Consider the following 19090-nt stretch of genomic DNA (forward strand, 5'->3'; position numbering starts at 1 on the left):
CATTGGCTTGCCGGGCGCGACATTCCTCCGCAGCAAGCCACAAAGGCGGGGTTGGACGAGCTGCCGCTCTAGAATTCCGGACTGTGCCGTTTGAGGCGCCCGGCTTGTGTGCCCGATTGTATTGGACAAGGGGCAGCCGGGGGAATTGAGAGCGGGATTCGGGTTTGACTAAGCAAGCCACATTCTTATCGGCGGCGCGAAGGATCACGACTGCTTACGCCTCTACTTATCAGCGAGAAACGCACAGGCGCACCATTGCAGGTGGGGTTTCGCCGTAGTCAAAGAGGGGAAAATTCGTAGAGCTAAGTTCAACGGTCGTGATCTGGGGCGATGAACGTCCTTGTGATTAATGACAAGGGTTTCGCGGTAGAGAGGTCTTATGCTGAAGATGGTGATCATCCACTCGCTGCGCTCGGACGCAATTGACTCGGGCTCTCCTTAGCAACCTCTTATCTGACTTGCAAACTTACCTACCTAGGATACTGGCCTTTGTGAAAGACAACATGAGATCTATAGTGACTGTGAGTACTTTTGCCGTGTCACTAAAGAGATCGATATAGTTATTGTCTGATGATCAAAGATTATGAAATTACTCAAGATTTGTGCTCTCGCCGGATGCAGTACAAACATTACACGTATGCAACGCCAGTCGTATTCTAAACCCGAAAGAATTCTTTAACCCCAAATATAAATTCAGCAGCCAGGCCAGACTCTTCTCTAACATTAACGCCGGTTTACCCACATAAAATCAAAGTGACTAAAAGGATCCATGCCCCGTATGGTGCGGCGATTGATAGGGGGCTCCTTGGTCCATCTGTGAATACGAAGGCGTACTTTGTTGCGGTGTTGACCATCTAGATGTGGACATGCTTGGCTTCGGTATGTCCCCCCTACTGGATGGTTCGTCGGATGTGCGAGGCGCAGTTACTTGATCGAAGCCATTGGATGAACCATCCAGAGCCCCCTGATGGAAAGAAGAAGAACGCCCCGCATGAAAAGCACTCCCTTCCTGAGTGGTGAAGGATGGAGTACGAGATGGACCGTGAAAAGAGGACGCGTCAACAGGTGTGATGAGGTATCCCGTGTCACGGGTGTCACGCCTCTGCAGTGGACCTTCTGGACTAGAGGGAATTGGACTAGGGTTCGAAGGCGCATAGACTATGTTTACTCGCGGGTTTTGGTCTTCATCATCGCAGAGACTCCCGAGAAACATCTTGAAGATATCACCTGAGGCCCCTTCTGTATCTATCAAATCACTGTTGTAGGTTGCGTCAGCTTTCGTGTCGCCAGAAATATATGGGTGTCAAAGTGATACATACGGGTACCCATTGAGCTTGAGCTCGTCATCGAGACGCCTAAGTCGGTCCGTGGCCCTTTGGTTTTGGCCAAATTGTACGAATTGAATGGTAACAGGACGTATCTTTTCGATGTCGTGCTGCCCGGGCAACTGTCCTGGTTTGATGTGGGCGAGATCGCCGTGAAGGTCTCTCAAACTGGATAACGTCGACATAAGATAAGTGTCTAGAGTGTATTCATTGTTCATGCCTTCCCATATTCCGTCAGTCAATATGATGATGGTCTTTTTCCGGGGCTGCATTTTGGACGTCTTCGCTCTAGTGTATTGATTGATGATCCGTTCCAACTCTGGTTGGATAGTTGTCTTGACTGTCGAGCTTTTCACTGATTTCGGCGCGGCAACCCTCATCGCATTCAAGAATTCTTTGACCGTTTGGTCTGGAGATTCTTTGACTTTGGCGGTTGGATCAGTGTCTGCGTCGGTGAAGTATATTTCCATCCCGTTGTCGTCATAGCCGAGTGAGCGCCACACTAGAACTTCAATAAGATGCGTTGCCTCGGCCCAATGAGGAGCCATCGTGGATCCGTTGTCAATAAGATACACCTGGGCTTGATGAGTACGGTTTACAATTCCAATCGATTGCCGAGTGACCTACTATATCGCGATCTTTGAATGCTCTCTCGAGCTTGGCATCTAGCTCAGCTAGTTGGAGTGTTGTAGCTCCTTTGCCCTTCATTGATGCAGGCTGAGGCTTCAGAAATGACGAAAAGCTTCTCATACTGCGGCTCCATTTCGTTCCCTTCTTCTCGAGCTCAGTTCTTACCATCCAAGCTGTCACAGGGCTTCTGTGATGTACCGAGACTGACGATAACGTCTGGCTCGAGCTTATCGGTGGCCTCAATGCCGGAGGTTGAGCATCGCTTGTCCGACGGGAATAGGGTGCCGACTGCCCAGTCATTCTATATCTCGCTTCTGAGCTCGAAATAGTACCAAAGTTGGACGACGGGCGACGAGATTGACGGATTGAACCTGGACGGTTCTGAGAACGCTGGGCAGTTGGCAAGATATCCTGTTCCAGAAGCTCCTGTCTGCTCTTGAACTTCGACCCAGCATCTGGCAAGCTCTCCGCTGTTCTTGGCTTATCAGCTGTGTCGGTGGAGTTCACGCGCTTGATTCCCAAGCGTTGCTCATACTTGAGAGCCAACTGGTCGCTGTTAATGCTTTGCAGCACCTCTTGTAAGGCGTCTGGAACTTCGGTGTCCTGGGGTTCGCTATTCCTGAAAATCTCGGCGAACTTGGCGCAAACTTGTTGAGCCGTCCATCTCTCTCCAGCCTTTACGAGCATGTGTGCATCTATCATGTCTAGCACGGCTGCAGAAAACGCGTCCGTTTTCCTTGTGGCTTCCCGAAGATACTTGTGCCAGTCAGTTACTTCGGGTAGCACACGTGATCCATCGTGAAAGGTATCATCAATGTTCCCATTGTCCTCGCGACAAGAAATTTCTTGTCGGCGAAGACGATTGTAGATCAGGACTCCTTGGGTTCCGAGAACGACATAAGTTGCCGCGACTGACAGTACGCAGCCAAGTGACCAGACATCGCTTGTCTGATCTACCTGCGGCAAGTTCGAGTTGGAATTATTCCAATAGATTGCCTTCTCTGGGGGGGCTGTCAAGCAGACACATCAGATACAGTCTTAGACAACGGAATGATTCATGGTGCCCTGATAATTGAAAGGTGGCTTACCATATGTTCGCGTCCCGCCGAAGGTCGCCGTGCGCTGCGGTCGTGACATGCCCGGTGATTTCATGGACATACTCGCTTCCCCAGGATCTGCCAGCTTGAAGCAATCGTTCACCCGAAGGATGTTTTCAGGTTTAATATCGCCATGCCATCTTCGATATGTGTCAGCGTATCGCTCGTATCATGGGTGCAAGGAAGGCTCGTACGTGAGATAGTCTTGGCCGTCTAGAGTTACGGTGTGGATGGACGCAAGGGCGCTAGCAATGTCGGACATGGTGTTCCAAAACCCATGGATTTCTTGAAACGATATCGGTGGTGACTGCTCTCGTATTGCTGTGTAGAAGTCGAATTCTGCAAGTTCAAGCAGAATATTGTAGTATTCGTGGAATCCGCCTTCTCCGTCGGGTTCATAGCTCTGGAACCAACCTATGTATTGAATCATCCCATCCTGATTATTGAGATTCTTCAACATCCGTGTTTCGTTACTGAATTGATCATACTTGTGGTATTCGAACTGTTTCAGTGCGAAGCGATATCCCTGTAGGTAATTTTTCATGTCAGCAACAGATCTTCGTTCGCAATCGAGTGTGGCTAGAGCTGTCACGTACCCAGCTTTTGGAGTGATTTCCGTCTATACCACTATCGAAGCTTTCAAACCTGGCTGATGACATCTTCGTTCGCAGATTTGGTCCTACGAGCTCTTCCAGCACTTCAATGGTGTACAAATTAGCGTTGTTATGTCTCGCCCCTGCATCGTCGCGATACGGCTCCATCTTCGCCTTCCGCGAAAAGGGACTGATTGATCGATGGAATTTGCGGCACATTCCTAGTTCCAGCTTGATAGGACACCATGCGAACTGTCTGTCATAGAATTTCTGGTGGAAATTCTCGAAATCAGATGGGGGGTCGATGTTACGTTTGAGGTCTACCATATCAATCGGCAGGAAATCTGAGTTGCGGCCACTGTCGCGAAATTGATGGACTAACGAAGGAGCTCCAATATCCAACAGCGTGTAGAAGACAAGAAGATATTCTTGGTATTCATGCTTCATCATCTGGGGAGGCGCAGAGTTTTCCCGATGGTATGCGGTATGGCCGAGCCTATGTAGGTCATGATCGTAACCATCGGAACGCGCGGGCGATTGTTTCATCAGCGCCTTCGTGACATTGTCTGCTAGAACAAACTCTTGACCGCAAGCTGAGATCCTCGTATTCTTCTTTCTGAGTGCTTCAAATTCGTGATAGGCTGCATCGTATTGCCGCTCGAAGCCCGACCGTTGTTCTCGACTCATTTTCCCACAGATGGCCCAGGCGGATGAAAGAAGATGATCAGCTGTTACAGGGGAAGAAAAGGTTGTCGTCGCAGAGTGACAGTTGAGCTTTAAATTGCATCTGAATCAGACGAAGCTTCTTGACCAGCGCGGAATAGGTGAAGAATGATACAGCAAGCTTCGGTTATGGGAAAAGGATTAAGACGAGCAATTGGTGAGGCAGATCGAGGAACGGCGCTGAGTACACACGTATGTACAAAAAAGTGGAAAAAGTGAATATAGTGATGAGTACCTAGGTGGGAAGTATGGAAGAGACTGCAACGTCGAGGGACAAGGCGCGATCCGGGTCGCCAACGAAACTGAGTGGCGGCACCTGCAGCAAACTGACACACATGCGGCTGAGATTCGAGCCTTTACATCCTGACCTGATGCTCTGCGAAGGATTGAATGCCGTTCGTTGTCATATGTCCAATCGCTAGACATGTCCCTTTGATGCACTTCGCCCATGAGCCTACACGCCAGGTATTTAAAGGTCATCAGTAAATATTATGCCTGCAACATATGATATAATGTCATGACTTGGTTTTTGTGCTTTTCTTCCGACACTTTCAAGCACGTTCAGCTTGCGACTTTTGTCACCTTCGCCTTCAGGATGTCCCGTAGACTTACAGTTTTCCATTAGGTGGGCGCCACCAACGGCTGAAGGGGGATGAGAAGAGGGGTTGGAAGAATCTTGTCTGCATGATTCGCTGGCAGCTGATGCAAATGCCCACCCAACGTACCAGTCAAGCGTGATGGCTTGCAGCTTGCAGGGATGAACACTTTGCACCGTCCCGGTGCGAATCCACGGTCAGGAGGCCAGCGCTCCTGTTTAATTACCAGACAGCGCTTGGCTATTCGGTGAATTTGCGTGAGAATGAAGCTGGCTTGAATCTAACATTAAAAGAGCGGCAAGTCAGACTGCAAGCTGGACACTTTTTGAGTATCAATGTTGGCTTATGTTCAAAACCTCTCAAGCAGGCTTTGAATAACCCCGTATTAATCCTTGTAACCCTGTACAAGTGTGTTGAGCAGAAGTGGGTGGGTGAGCGGCATGAGGCTCGGAGCCTTGCCCTCAAGTAGCCGCTCACCGAAGCTCCGAGACACCGGAGAAAAGGGAGGGTCGCACAGCCGTAAGGTGGCCATAACCTATCACTTGCCATGTTCATCGGGCGATCATCTCATATATGTGAACACCCAACGCCAAACAGTGCTTCAATCTCACCTACATAAGCCAGGCAGGAGGCTGCCTCGCCAGCCATGCAGGCGGCAAGATGCCTGATGTTGTTCGCCTCATTACCCAGGCAAAAGCCGGCGTGACTAGTACGTCTGAATTCATGACTTCATAAGAAGGCAAAGACTCCCGAATGTTTGGAAATTGCGCCGCACTAGGGTGCACTTGACAAAGGAACCCCGCCCTCGTGTTGCTTCCATCACTGCGACGCGCAACACTGCCACCACTAGCATCAGCAATCCTGTCTGCCTCGCAGCCTGCTCTGCGGACCATACACCCTCACAACCGGTCAAAGTGCGCGAGTTTGACTGATCTGCCCGGGCTATGTACCAGCTTGGTGACCGGTGAAGGAGATGAGGAAAACCTTCAGTTGGAAAAGGCACCCTTCGGGGCAAAGCTCACCTCCCCATGCGGGGCCGAGTTCAGGCGATATCCAAGGAGTAAACCGCAGGGTCTCACTCCCTGCGCCTCCTCCTGATTGGGTCAAAGAAGGGGTCTCAGCGTACAATCTTAGATGGGATCCTCTGAGAAAGTGGCTTACGGCACGCTTCAAGGATAGATTGAAGGACGGGGAGGGATTCAACGAAAAATATGTAAGTATTCTCCCCGACCAAGATTATCGGCAGCGCTTAAAGAAGCCTCAGGAACTTGATGAAGACAGATACATCTTCCACACTCCGAAAGAGTTGACAAAGGTTATTCACCTTTTTTATCTGAAGATGTGCGTTTCTAACGTTGTAAAGGCCGATAGAGATCAAATAGATAAATTACGGGACAAGAATCCTAAGGATGTCAAGTTACAAACTGAAAGGCAATCCCACTCACCAGATCTTCCCCCAACAGACCACATACCTTACGACTACGATGAATCTGATCCGAGGGCTTGATTGCAGCCGGGATGGCGCCTTCCTTGTATTTGAATGGCGTTCTCATAGCTTCGCTAAGCAATAAACTCACTTCCCTATCTCATCACCGAAGATAAGTCGAAAAATGATTTCGCGCCGTGTTGCTCGAAGTAAAGCAAACCAGCGAAACCGGGTTCCGAGGCCCATGTCCCAAGTTGGGTCATACTGCAGGGCATAGAACGCCGGGCAGTGGCTTTCATTGGTCATATACGACACCACTGGCTTTCAAAGGTCTCATGATCACCGACCGTAGCGGAAAGATTAAAATATGATTGGATATGGAGCAGTCTGCCCCCCGAAGGCTGATTACCCAGCCCCTTGGCAGTGGCTTATCCCACGGTTTCAGCCAGCGTGCATGCTTACAGTTCAAGCTGGTTTTCGCTTTGGTTTAAGAAGGTAGTGTGTTCCTGTTATCCGCACAATGACGAGACTGGTGCGGTGGGTCCTTCTTTGTATTTTTGGCATTGGATATCGAGATCGGCGACGGCCTCATTCGCCTAACAGACATTACAATGGCCCACAGTCCTTCTTTTGCCGAGTCTTGTAAGAAGTACGATCTGTATCCTTTCAATCTGCTTTCCGCCTCCGAATACGGCACGACGGTGCTGAACGAGCACGCCAGCAAAGTTCACGAGTCACGAAAGCTTTTGTTCCTTCACGATGAAAACAAGTTCAAAATTCCCGTCCGTGACGTCTCAGGGTCAGGGACGGTCAGTAAGATTAACATCATGAACGAAGGGGCGCTGCGCGACTTCCTCGGCGATGCACCTCTTCAAACACATCCTGCCAGCCAAAATCAGCCAACAGCTTTGGTTGCAAAACCGGATCCCGCTTGCCGCTTCATGTAAGTCCCCAATATACCAACATCCGCCGATTGCTATCTTAGAAGAACCTAGGTGTTATCAGAATTACTAATGACAGGTTATAGCTTCTTCCTCTCGGAGAGCGCAATAGCTCCATTGTGGCTGAACAGCAAAATGTTGTTTTTCCTTTTGACATTCTATCAAGTCATGCCACAGCTTTTGGACTTCCTTCTTGTGTACGCCTCGCCGCATGGGGAAGATAGAGAACTTCGTTTCAGTGGATTTAGAACATATAAGATGTTGTCAAATCCGATCCCTGGCTCGGTCATTCCACAACTCGGGAGAAGTGGAAGAAAATACCAATTATGCTTCAATTTGAAAACCGTTGCTCTAAAGAAGACTTTCCAGGCCACTACATGGAAGGTTCGTCAAGCAGCCGTTCACCATCAATTTGACCTTGGGCAGGGAACCCAAGTGTGGATGATTGCAGACCCGCATGCCGCAATCAAGTCGAGGATTGACGAGCTCTATAACACACATCGAACATATGAAACCAGTTTTACCTCGGTAGAGCAAGGCTTCAAATCTTCTCTCGATATCCACTTGGCACTCGCGCGCTGGGCAACTTCTGAATGGAGGTGGCACGTGAGATATCTTGAAGAGAAGGCAGAACAACCGGTAAGATGGTCAACTACATGATTGAAAGAAACAAGCTAACAACCAATCTATCTTTCAAGGCACTTACTATCGCTCTCAAGGAGAAGCGTCATATCGAGACACTTGACCCTGGACTTCTGAGTGAAATGCAGAGATGGGAGGAGAAGGCGAACGAAAACATAATGGTGATGGAATCAAACGTCAAGATCATGACACTACTCCAAAGGTTCTACAAAGAGCTGGTAAATGACGAAGATTTCCCTAGAAATCAAAGGAGACCGGGCCGTCAGGCGGTGAAGAACTTTGCTTTTCAGTTGGATGAAATTATATGCGATACAAGAATGCAAATCGATCGTGGCAAGATTTTGGTAAAGATCCTTGCAGACCGAAAAGCAGTTGTGAGTAGTACACAAGACCAACCATTGAGCAACCCGCTCTCAACACTACCTTATACATCTTATAGCTAACATTCAACTCTACAAACAAGCTCATCCAACATCTTCAAACCCAAACTGCTCTAGCTGCTGAAAAGCTCGCGGCAAGCATGTACGAACAGGCCAATCGCAGCGCTATAGAGACGATCGCGGTGCGCATCGTAACAATAGTCACCCTTATCTACCTACCAGCTACATTCTCAAGTGTAAGATAGCCTGTCTAGTAGGGACAGTTCCATGTCGTTACCGTGCTAATCCATTGTTCAGACTCTTTTCAGCACGGATATCATCAAATATCAAGAAGGAGAAAGTTTCTCGAGTCTTGCTCTTTACAGATTCTTACAAGTCACGATTCCCCTCATGGTTCTCACCTTCCTTGGGGCTGGCGCGTGGTTTTGGGTCGAGTGGACGAAGCGAGACCGAGAATCACAAGAACTGAAAGACCAATATCCCGACTCGTTTCAGCGACCGATGAAAGAAAAGCCATAAGCGTGATCTTTGATAGTATTTCCATTTGGAGGGCTTTTTGTTTAAACATCATTCGTACTGTTTTTGGTCTTGTTACCTACATGGGAATAACCACGGTGTCGCATGAATTCCCTTTTTATGGATTGGTATTAGAGTGGCATGGCGTTTCGATATAGAAGGGGTTGCATTTTCTTGTCTTTATCTTGAGGTATAAGTTATGTGCTGGAATTCCTGTACACAATTGTGTTTGTACGTACATGCTTTCGGGTGTCGGCATCATACTTCAAGCTGTCGGAACAGTCTTCTTGCTGTCGCTTGTTGGCAACATCGTGAGGTTGAACGGCCTCACCCAAACTCTTTGGAGCAATTAAGCCAGCGTGGACTGATAGGTACATAGTTCACGAAGTATAAAATCGCGAGATTTCCACACCAACAGGCAGTGAAAAGCTTCGATTCGTCCTTGCCGACCTCAACGCCGCGCCGAGTCTTGGCGGACAGCATCGGTTGGCTCGGCACCCAAACCACAGCCAAGCCCCCCAAGGACAAGCGCGAAAGCGACGTTGAGGCTCATCAATGAGCTGATGGGGGATAACGCATTGTGGTATAGCCCAGCTGGGCGCTCAACTCCAGACGCCGTCCGTGCAAGGCAACCCCTGCCGGCGAATGTGTCAAACTGATGAACGGCCTGCCGTTCGGTTCCTCCCGAGCTCCTCTCCTGTTGCCCTACGGGCTGGACCACTCCGTCTCGGAGTTCCTGTCAACTCTGCATAGCCCCCAAACGGGCTGCATCTTGGAAACCTGCTGGTTCGGTGATGCTGGCTCCAGCTCTCATCAAAGAATCGCACAATCACGCCAACAAAAGATTCAACCTCATCATTCAATTTCTCTGGGAACAATCTTGCCGAATCCTCAAGAAAACACCCGGGACAACCGGGCCCTGACTGGGGCCAGCTGTTCACGGACACCGGAGTCAGCGAGGTGTGCGAAAAACTCTAAATCGCCCTGCTTGAGTCGTGATCCCTGCACGATGCCTCCTATTTTCCCTATTTTCAGACTCTTCGGCTCCGCCACAGCAACGGGATGGCTCTGGTCGCAATTAACTCAATTCCAGCCCCTCGGGTCCGCGGGGAATGAGACGACGGGGAGATTGGCATTTGGCACGTTTTCCTTGTAGGGACGAACGGCATTCTAGAAGCGCGCGGGAGACAACAATAGATCGGCCTATTTAACAACAGGCCCCCATCCGTCTCATCTCACGATCTTCTCTCTTCCCTCCTCACCCACCGCCTTTGCTTTCCCACAATCGCAACAAGTGTCTCTCACTTCAGTCCCTCACTTTCGTGAAACCACCCACACTCTTTTTCCAGAGCTCCAGTCACACCACATTCTTTTCCTTGTTCTTCCACCCAACAACAACCCCCGTTTCACCAAAAACTAGCCAACATGAAGGTCAACGCCATCCTCTCCGCCGCCGCCCTCGCCGGCTCCGTCTCCGGCCTCGCCCTCCGCCAGACCACCCCCATCTGGCAGACCCTCCCCGCGACCCCGGACCTCCCCACCCCCATCAGCACCACCACGGTCCCCATCAACGGCATCAAGATGTGGTACCAGAAGTACAACGAGAAGGCCGGCGCCGTCCCCATCGTCATGGACCACGGCGGCCTCGGCTACTCCGCCTACTTCGGCGCCGTCATCTCCCGCCTCGTCGCCAACGGCCACTACGTCATCGCCCTCGACCGCCGCGGCCACGGCCGCACCACCTACAACAAGGACGACGTCTTCACCTACGACCAGATGGCCAAGGACATCCAGGCCCTGCTAACCGAGGCCGGCGTCAGCACCTACAATGTTGTGGGCTGGTCCGACGGCGGCATCACCACCCTCGCCGCCCTCATCGACGCCACCCTCACCAAGCCCATCAACAAGGCTTTCGTCTTCGGCGCCTCCGCCAAGCCCGACCAGACCAACGCCACCTTCAGCGACACCGCCGTCTTCACCGAGCTCGTCTCCCGCTGCAGGACCGAGTACGGCACCCTCCAGCCCGGCGCCAACTTCACCGAGTTCGCCACCAAGGTCTCCGTCATGGAGGGCACCCTGCCGCAGTTCACCGACGCCCAGCTCGGCGGCATCGACGGCGCAAAGGTCATGATCGCCGGCGCCGAGCACGAGGAGGCCGTCAACCTCGACGTCCCCGGCATCCTGAACAAGGCCATCCCCGGCAGCAAGATGACCATCCTCACCGGCGTCAGCCACTTCGCGCCCCTCCAGGACCCCGACCAGTTCACCAAGGCCGTCGAGGACTTCTTCAAGGCGTAAAAGCTCTTTATTCCTTCTGGCTGAAATGTTAAACGGGGCGTTTTGGGGGGCCTGTTTTTGTATGATTTCTTTTGATTTGGTATAGAGGGTACGAGAAGGCAACTTGTGTACGTCAACTCTTCAAAGCATGGCGGGTGTTGAGAAGATAGCTTCAATCCAGCGACTGGACGAAACCAACGTGGTATCTCCCTTTTATGATGTGAATGTTGCGCTATGCGCCATCGGTTACATGGGAAAATGTGCCACCAGGCTTGTGAAAAATGACTAAAATTCAAACTGGCTAAGATGATGACCGAGTTCTATAAAACCCCCCAAAATCTCCCAACTTCATATATATAAACCAACAATATCGAATGCAAATCGTCTACTGATTCAAGCCTTGAGTCGGCCCGTGCTCGGCCACCTTACCCTCATCCAAACGAATGAAGTAGTTGGCATCTTGGACTGCCTCGAGACGGTGGGCAATGGTGATGACGGTGCTGGTCGTCAACTCGTTCCTCAGCACCTCCTGCACTCTAGCGGCCGTCTCCTTGTCAATCGACGCCGTCGCCTCATCCAACACGACGATTGGGCTCCGTCGGAGGACAGCCCGACCGATGCCGACGAGCTGACGCTGGCCCTGGCTCAGGTTCATGCCACCGCCCTCGATGTGCATGTAGAGATCCCAGTCGGGACCCAAGACGCGATGCAGGACACCGATGCAGTCGACATCGGTGTACTGATGCAGCGGGTCGAGGTTATCACGGAGCGTACCGGGGAAGAGTACCGGATCTTGTGCAACGAAGCTGACTCTCTGCCGCCACAAGTGGACGTCTACGTCGGACAGCTTGTACTCACCTATGCGGATGCAACCCTCGGACGGGTGGATCGTTGCGAGGAGCGCGAGGGCCAGGGTGGACTTACCAGACCCTGTTCTGCCCAGAACGGCGCAAGTCGATCCGCCAGGGATTGTGAAGGTGGCATTTGACAGCGAGGGATCAAGATGGGGTGCGTACTTCAGAGTGACGTTCTCAAAGCTGACGTCGTCGACGTGGTGAGGCCAGCTGGCGGGAGGCTTGGTGTCTCCGCAGGGCTCCTCTGGAATGTGAAGAAGCTCGATTACACGCTCAACGGACACAAAGTCCATCTGAAGGGTACCGTACTGCTTACAGAGGTTGTGGGTTGCCTCGACAAAGGACGAGGCGGTGGTGAGGACGAAAGCCGTCAAACCCGGCGACAGTCCCTTGTAGAGTGCGAGAAGAGTAAGCGCAAAGGTTGAGAGGGCAGATAGGGCGTCGAATCTGTACATCAGCCAGGCCTGCAAGCTCCAGTAGAAGTGGTCCATCTTCTGAAAGGCGTCGGTGACCACGATGTTCATGTTCTGGAAGTGATGCTGGGCTTTGAAGGCACGGATCGTCGCCAAACCATCAAGGAGAATGCCAAAGTTGGACATCAGCGGGCTTAGCGAGACCATCTCCAATCTTCGCAGACTTTGCGACGTCGGTAGGAAGCGCATGAAGACGTAAACGAACCACAGAGTCATTCCGACGGAAAAGAGAAGGAAGAGCGGGGTGACGGAGGCAATGACCACCATACTCGAGAACCAGGCCAGGGACCACCAAGCCACCTGTTGCAGGGGAGACATGATACCTCCGTCAATCATACCAATATCTGAGACGAGGCGGTTCATGAGGCGCCCCACGGGGGTGACGTCGTAGAATCGGAAGGTGGCCCGGCTGACTTTCTCAATAACCCGGCGGAACAGGCTCTTGGCGGCCTTGTAGATCATGAGCAGGGCGAGACCTTCAGATAAGGTGAAGATGAGAGCCTGGAAGATCGCGATTCCCAGATAAACAAAAAGCCACGGGCGCAGGTCGACATCGGGATCCGGGAGCTGGTCAAAGAGATGGGAAAAGTCCACGCCAGCCGAGGCAACCTCCACAGAGGTCTCTTCGTTATACGACTCGCCCCAAGCCTTGAGAAACCAGTAGTTGAGGAGGCTGCCCAATCTGAAGAGACCAAAGACGAGCACAAGCGCGCCCCACCACTTAAGCTTGCCCGCCTTGATATAAGTCCAGTAAACAGACAACATGACTCCGCCGTGGGCTCGGTGCTCGTCTTCAATGAACTTGGATGGGATCGCGGCGTTCTGCTGAGTCTCATCGATAGTGTTCTCCTGCTCATCTTGATGGGCCGCCTGGTCTTCGTCCTCGAGAAGGAATTTCGCAATTTCATTAGATGCCTCTTCCGAGCTCAAAACGCGCGCGGTACCATCGACGATTTCGACCATCTGCTGAGCGAGATGGAGGCACAAATCGACTCTGTGAGTAACAAGGACAACTGTGCGACCTTCCACAAGAGAACCCTGGAAAAGCTTCTTGACAATGGACTCGGCGGTGTTGTGGTCCAATGCAGCGAGAGGGTCGTCCAACAGTAGCACCCGCGACTGGCTGTACACAGCTCGTGCGAGCGCGACTCGGGCTCTTTGACCACCCGACAACCCGATGCCATTCTCGCCCATATCAGACAAGTCGCCATGCTTGAAGTTGGCCAGGTCAGGAAGCAATGCACAAGCATCAAGTACTTGGGTGTACCGAGCAGCGTCGAAAGGCGCCGAGAACAAGATGTTGTCGCGAATGCTCATGTGCTGAAGCCATGGGGATTGAGCGCAGAAGCCGATCGGCTCGGTTGGGATGATAACGTCGCCAATTAGGCAATCCAGTTCTCCGAGAATCGCCTGCAACAGCGCCGACTTTCCCGAGCCAACCTTGCCGAAGACAACGGTAAGACCCTGGGGAAAGGTCAGGTCGAGGTTTCTCAACACTGGCCGCTCATATCCAGGCCAGGCAAAAGAGGCCGTGGTGAACTTGATGTCGTTGGTCAAATGGTCAGCGTACACGCCATCCTTATCAGGCTCGCGCATGAATTGTTCTATACGGCCCATGGCGATAGATGCGTTCAGAACTACGGTGATAAGGTTAGGTAGCTCCTTGAAGCTGGTTTCCAGCATGGCAAACAGCTGAAGGGCTGGGAAGGCCACGTCGACGGTGAGAGTCTTGCCAGCCAAGAACGTATAAGCGAAGAAAGTAGCCACGGGGAAAAGGGTCCCGGAAGCGATGTTAATGGTGGCGATCGCGATCCTCCAAAGACCCGTGACAATTCTGGTGTTGAGCTCGTGCTGTCTGGTGACCATGATGCTGTCCAACCACTTGGATTGCCAGTCATACCAGCGGAGGTGTCTGATGCCTTCAACAAACTGGGATGTCGATTGCAACCTCGCGTCAGTTGCAGCCCTCCGAAGACGCTCTTTCTTTAGAAGCTGTGCGATGAAGATGGTGTTCAAAACTTGCGCAACAATGACGCAGGCCATGCCCAAAACACAAGGCCAGCCGAGGAGCTGCCAAACGAGGACGAAGGACAGGATAAATTGAAGCGGCTTCGTGACGAGAGTGGGAAATTCCCAAAACCGCTGGGCAACCTCGTAGACGTCGCTCCTCATGAGGTTCAGGATCTTTCCCGTGGTAGCAGGCTGTCTGTGCTCTTGCACCTTCTTGTACTTATGGTTGTTCTTCTTTGGTGACCGGAACCAAGACATGATCTTGCGAAACCGGCTTGCAGATTCGCCGTCTGCGTTGCTGTCGTCGGCGTCGTCGTGATTGGCATCACCATTGGCAACTCCGTCGCCGGCAAGCATTTGCTCCGCAGCAGGTTGACCGAAGTACTTTCGAGAGAGGGTCTTAGCATAGAGTGTGGTGATCATCTCACCTCTAGATCTCTCGTAGCAGCGTCTCGAATACCATAGCTGGAAGACCGCCGACTGACAAGCAGCAAGACGGACGGCAAGAATAGCTATTGCGTAGAGAACAGATACCTCCACGTTCTGATCGCCGCCTTGGATTGACTGCAAGAGCTGCTTGAGCAAGATCGGAATAGACAGGTTTGCGGCGGTCTCGATGATTCCAAGGCACGACTGGATGATGAGATCCATGCCATTGGCCGAGATGAGCTTGGCCATCATCGACCCACGAAGATCGCGGAAGAGGGTGTGAAGCCGGTCATGCTGGAAATCGAAGGGCAGCTGCCAGACGTCTTTGTCGTGGAGCTGCTTCTCGGAGCCCCTGGCGATTAGAGGCCCCATCCACGATACCGTCATGAACTTCCATAAAGTGAGGTTATCTTCGGGGCTGCGAAGTTCGTAACTAGGGTCGGAGTGAGCGATGCCGTCGTCACCGAGCCGGGGGTCGCGCATTGGCATCGCAACGATGCCCATGAGTGCGACAAGGCTGATCAGAGGGTCGACGACTGTGGGAATGGAGATGTAACCGTGGAGCTTATAGCTGAAAGCAGTCGAAACGATACCGCAGGCAAATATGCTGAGATACAGGCAGAGCAGAGTCTTTGGGGTCTTTGACGGCCGGTCAATGGCAGTGATGAGAACTGCACCGACCCAAGGCATCAGGTCCGATATAATGAAGAGGTTCCGCGGGGGAGCCACGGCTGCAAAAGTCGCCTGGAGCAGCCCGGCTGCGGCAACGACGATGAGATAGACGGTCCAATACGTCCATTTCTTCTTCTGAGGGGTGTGAAAAGCGCTTGAAAAATGTGATTCCTGGGCGAAGGCACTGCACCATGACGGTCTATGGCGTATCAGTGGACGAGCAGCGACCAGACACCACAGGAAAGCTGCTATGGCGGCGCGAACGAGATTGGTGAACTCCATGACTTTGGCGGCATCGAGAGATTCCGTCGAGACCCAGGAGGCGTTTCCAGTCTTTGCATGCGGGAAGGCATACAGAGCCGGAGCCCCAAGCACATCTTGAAGGGCTGCATAGCCGTACAGGGCCACGCGTTGGCCACCCAGGTCGCGGGCATCGTCAAAGTTTGCAGAGCTGCCCATGACGGGCGAGAAGTGTGGCAGCTGGCTGACCAGGATTGCAACGTGTGGTACCGTGGTTGCGGCACCATTCAGGCTCCAGCCGCGGGGTCGTGAGCCAGAGGAGACGTTGAGGTTGCTGGTTGGAGGTTTGTTGACTGACGCGCCGTACAGGTACAGGTCGTACGGGTACGGGTTCCGATTCACCGCTTCAGGTCAATTCGCTAAGGTAGTTGATTACTGCGCCGAATCCTGCTGCACCTGACCTCTCACGTGAAATCTCCGGTTAACAGCAATGTGTCTCGTGTAGGCGAGGCCATGGTCCGCATTCGGCCGGATTTTATATCGCAGGCGGTTGAAAATCGAGGTGTAGACAAAAACGACTGTTCAAGACACGGAACCGGTTTTGAACAAAGGCAGGCGACGAACCGGAGGGGCCCGACGCTTTCAATTTACCGCTGCTCAGGAACGGGGATGGTACGGAGCCGGTAAGACAAGATTAAACGCCGATAGTGTGCTTTTGCGGTTGATGACATAATGGTCCACTTGGGGGCCAAAAGAGGTGGTCATGGCTTCTGGTTCATGCACGGCGGGACGGAAGTACCTCGGCTGTCGGCAGTGGTGATACAAATGTTCCGACACACCATCTCCCGAACAAAGAAGACCTGGACCTTAGGTAAGCGGACTGACTGCCGGTTCATCTCTTTCTACCAGCGGCCAATTTCCATTGGATACGAGACACCCCACAATCCGAACGCGAACCCGACCGTCCACCCTTGACCGATGTCCCCCCCAAGGCCCGCCAAACACCAAGGATCTGCATCACCAAGCAATCCAAGCATCGCAGTTCCAACTAACGCCCTCCCACGCGAGTGCTACTGTACGGTGTACACCAACATCAGTGGATCCTTGGACACCGCTGCTAATCAAAGGCGCTGGAAATGCGCTTATGCGGGGAGCCATGTCCCGTCGTCGGTGGACCTGTTGGCGCTGGCCCTCAGGGGCTCGCGACGGACCACACGCCGTCTGCCGGTCCTACGTAACCCCCATTGCCCATGCCGTCCCGACTTCAAGCGGATCCCATGCTGCGGTGCGCTTCGAGAAGATGGGATCGACTACATAAGGCGACGGTCCTGTCAGTTCGTCTGTAGTACCAGCCCCTCTTCTTCGTCTCGACTCGCATCGACCATCAACCCATCATGGCCAACGTGACCGAAGCCCTCGCCTCGTCAGGCGTCTTTGACCAGTACTTATCGAAGCACTTGCCGGCAGCCACTGCGGGTTTTGTCTTTATCCTCTTCGCCTGGTTAGCGCAGAGCTTCTTCAAGAATGACCCCTTGGCGAACGTCCCTGTGGTTGGAGGACAAGGGGGCGCATGGAAGAAGCGGAAGGAGTTTGCTGCGGGAAAAGGCTCCGATTACTACATTGAAGGTTACCGAAAGGTGAGTTCTCTGGGTCGTTTTGGCGCTGATGACATGGCTAATCTATCTTACAGTTCAAAGACAGCATCTTCCGCGTTAGCACTTTGAGGAGTACGTCTGCCCCGCGCTATCCTACTTTAGCATCCCGCTAACTTGCCGCAGAGCGTGACACCATCTGCGTTCCGCCAAAGTATCTTCCCGAACTCAGGAAGCTTCCCGACGATGTTCTCAGCTTTGACGAGGCCATTCATGAGTCCATGCAAGTCAAGTACACCAAGATCGAGAGTGACACGCCTCTCGTGGTGCACACCGTGAAGGCCTCATTGACTCCTGCTCTGCGTAGGTTGCCCGTCATCTCCAAATGCATCGTAGGTCTGCCATGCTAACACAAACCTCAGCCCGCCTCAACGCCCTCATCTCCGACGAAGTCGTCGAGTCCATGCGCCTCGAACTCCCGCAATCCACCGAATGGACCGAAGTCAACATCAACGCCAAACTCCTCCGCATCATCGCCATGGCCTCCGGCCGCGTCTTCATCGGCCCCGAACTCTGCAGAGACGAGCGTTACCTCGACGCCTCCATCAACTACACCATCGACCTCATGACCGCAGTCCACGTCGTCGCCTTCCTCCCTGGTCCCTTGCGCCCCATCCTCGCCCGCTTCCTGCCCCAGGTCAAGCAGCTGAACCGCCGCATCGCGGATGCCGAGGCCGTCTTCCGCCCCATCGTCGACGCCCGCAAGCAGGCCAAGGCCGCCGGCGGCGACGACTACCAGGAGCCCGACGACATGCTCCAGTGGATGATGAACGCCCAGTCAAAGTTTGGTCAGTCGACTAACCGCCAGCTGGCGCAAAACCAGCTGGGCATCAGCTTTGCCGCCATCCACACCACCTCCTTGACAACGACCAACGCCCTCTACTGGCTTGCCGCGAAGCCCGAACTGATCCCGATCCTGCGAGATGACGTCCAGCAAGCCCTGCTCGAGTCTGGCGGCCAATTCTCCAGCCCGGCATTGCAGGGCATGAAGAAGCTCGACAGCTTCCTGCGCGAGGTCCTCCGATGCTCCCCTCTTGGCGCCGGTCCGTTAAACCCCCCTTGCCCAAAATCCCCTTCTACAAAACTAACAACCACCCAATAGGCTCCTTCTCACGCAAGGTCCTCAAGGCCATCAAGCTTCCCAACGGCCAAGTCATCCCCCCGGACAACGTCATCGAAATCCCCGCCGGCGGCGTCAACCTCGACGACGAGATCTTCCCCGACGCCGAAGTTTTCGACGCCCTCCGCTACTACAAGCTGCGCCAAGCCAAGGACGCCGCCGAGTCCGGCTCCAAGGCCGCCGAGGTCGTCGCCAACAGCCAGTTCGTCAGCGTCGGCACCTCCCACCTCACCTTCGGCTACGGCCGCCACGCCTGCCCCGGCCGCTTCTTCGCCGTCAACGAGATCAAGATGATTATGGCCAACATCCTCTGCAACTACGAGATCAAGCTCCCGGACGGCGTGACTGAGAGATATGAGAACATCAAGTTCGGCGCGGGTGTAAGTGGAGTTCCCTTGTTTTCTGATGCTACGTGAGATGATGGCTGACATGCGACAATAGTCTGTCCCCGACCCCACGAAGACTGTCATGATCAGGAAAATCTAAGTGGTCGT

The 19090-nt window shown here is 53.0% G+C and overlaps 6 protein-coding genes across 6 annotated transcripts; 4 read left to right on the forward strand and 2 right to left on the reverse strand.

Moving 5' to 3' along the window:
• Nucleotides 1-1094: 1094 nt before the first annotated feature.
• Nucleotides 1095-4332, reverse strand: mph1-1 (Serine/threonine-protein kinase mph1; the record flags this gene model as incomplete). Its single annotated transcript, XM_032035150.1, has 9 exons — nucleotides 1095-1121; nucleotides 1169-1256; nucleotides 1320-1900; nucleotides 1953-1999; nucleotides 2121-2243; nucleotides 2288-2965; nucleotides 3044-3192; nucleotides 3247-3578; nucleotides 3649-4332. 9 exons carry the CDS (start codon nucleotides 4330-4332, stop codon nucleotides 1095-1097), a joined length of 2709 nt encoding a protein of 902 aa, XP_031885638.1.
• Nucleotides 4333-5624: 1292 nt separating this feature from the next.
• On the forward strand, nucleotides 5625-6471 carry CGGC5_v002188 (uncharacterized protein; the record flags this gene model as incomplete). The annotated part of the gene is made up of 4 exons (XM_032035151.2): nucleotides 5625-5673; nucleotides 6011-6177; nucleotides 6229-6279; nucleotides 6328-6471. 4 exons carry the CDS (start codon nucleotides 5625-5627, stop codon nucleotides 6469-6471), a joined length of 411 nt encoding a protein of 136 aa, XP_031885637.2.
• A 530-nt stretch (nucleotides 6472-7001) lies between these two features.
• Nucleotides 7002-8872, forward strand: CGGC5_v002189 (uncharacterized protein; the record flags this gene model as incomplete). The annotated part of the gene is made up of 5 exons (XM_032035152.1): nucleotides 7002-7333; nucleotides 7418-7970; nucleotides 8030-8347; nucleotides 8437-8589; nucleotides 8651-8872. The coding sequence occupies 5 exons, from the start codon at nucleotides 7002-7004 to the stop codon at nucleotides 8870-8872; spliced, it is 1578 nt and encodes a 525-aa protein (XP_031885636.1).
• A 1422-nt stretch (nucleotides 8873-10294) lies between these two features.
• On the forward strand, nucleotides 10295-11167 carry BPHL (Valacyclovir hydrolase; the record flags this gene model as incomplete). The annotated part of the gene is made up of 1 exon (XM_032035153.1): nucleotides 10295-11167. The coding sequence occupies one exon, from the start codon at nucleotides 10295-10297 to the stop codon at nucleotides 11165-11167; it is 873 nt and encodes a 290-aa protein (XP_031885642.1).
• Nucleotides 11168-11531: 364 nt separating this feature from the next.
• Nucleotides 11532-16043, reverse strand: YBT1-1 (ATP-dependent bile acid permease; the record flags this gene model as incomplete). Its single annotated transcript, XM_032035154.1, has 1 exon — nucleotides 11532-16043. One exon carries the CDS (start codon nucleotides 16041-16043, stop codon nucleotides 11532-11534), a length of 4512 nt encoding a protein of 1503 aa, XP_031885640.1.
• A 1175-nt stretch (nucleotides 16044-17218) lies between these two features.
• On the forward strand, nucleotides 17219-19082 carry ATR2-1 (Cytochrome P450 monooxygenase ATR2; the record flags this gene model as incomplete). The annotated part of the gene is made up of 6 exons (XM_032035157.1): nucleotides 17219-17461; nucleotides 17515-17551; nucleotides 17603-17779; nucleotides 17839-18519; nucleotides 18579-18976; nucleotides 19038-19082. The coding sequence occupies 6 exons, from the start codon at nucleotides 17219-17221 to the stop codon at nucleotides 19080-19082; spliced, it is 1581 nt and encodes a 526-aa protein (XP_031885764.1).
• Between the last annotated feature and the right edge of the window lie 8 nt (nucleotides 19083-19090).

The sequence above is a fragment of the Colletotrichum fructicola genome (assembly GCF_000319635.2).
Source record: "Colletotrichum fructicola Nara gc5 chromosome Unknown KSG_Nara_v1_contig01, whole genome shotgun sequence".
NCBI lineage: Eukaryota > Fungi > Ascomycota > Sordariomycetes > Glomerellales > Glomerellaceae > Colletotrichum > Colletotrichum fructicola.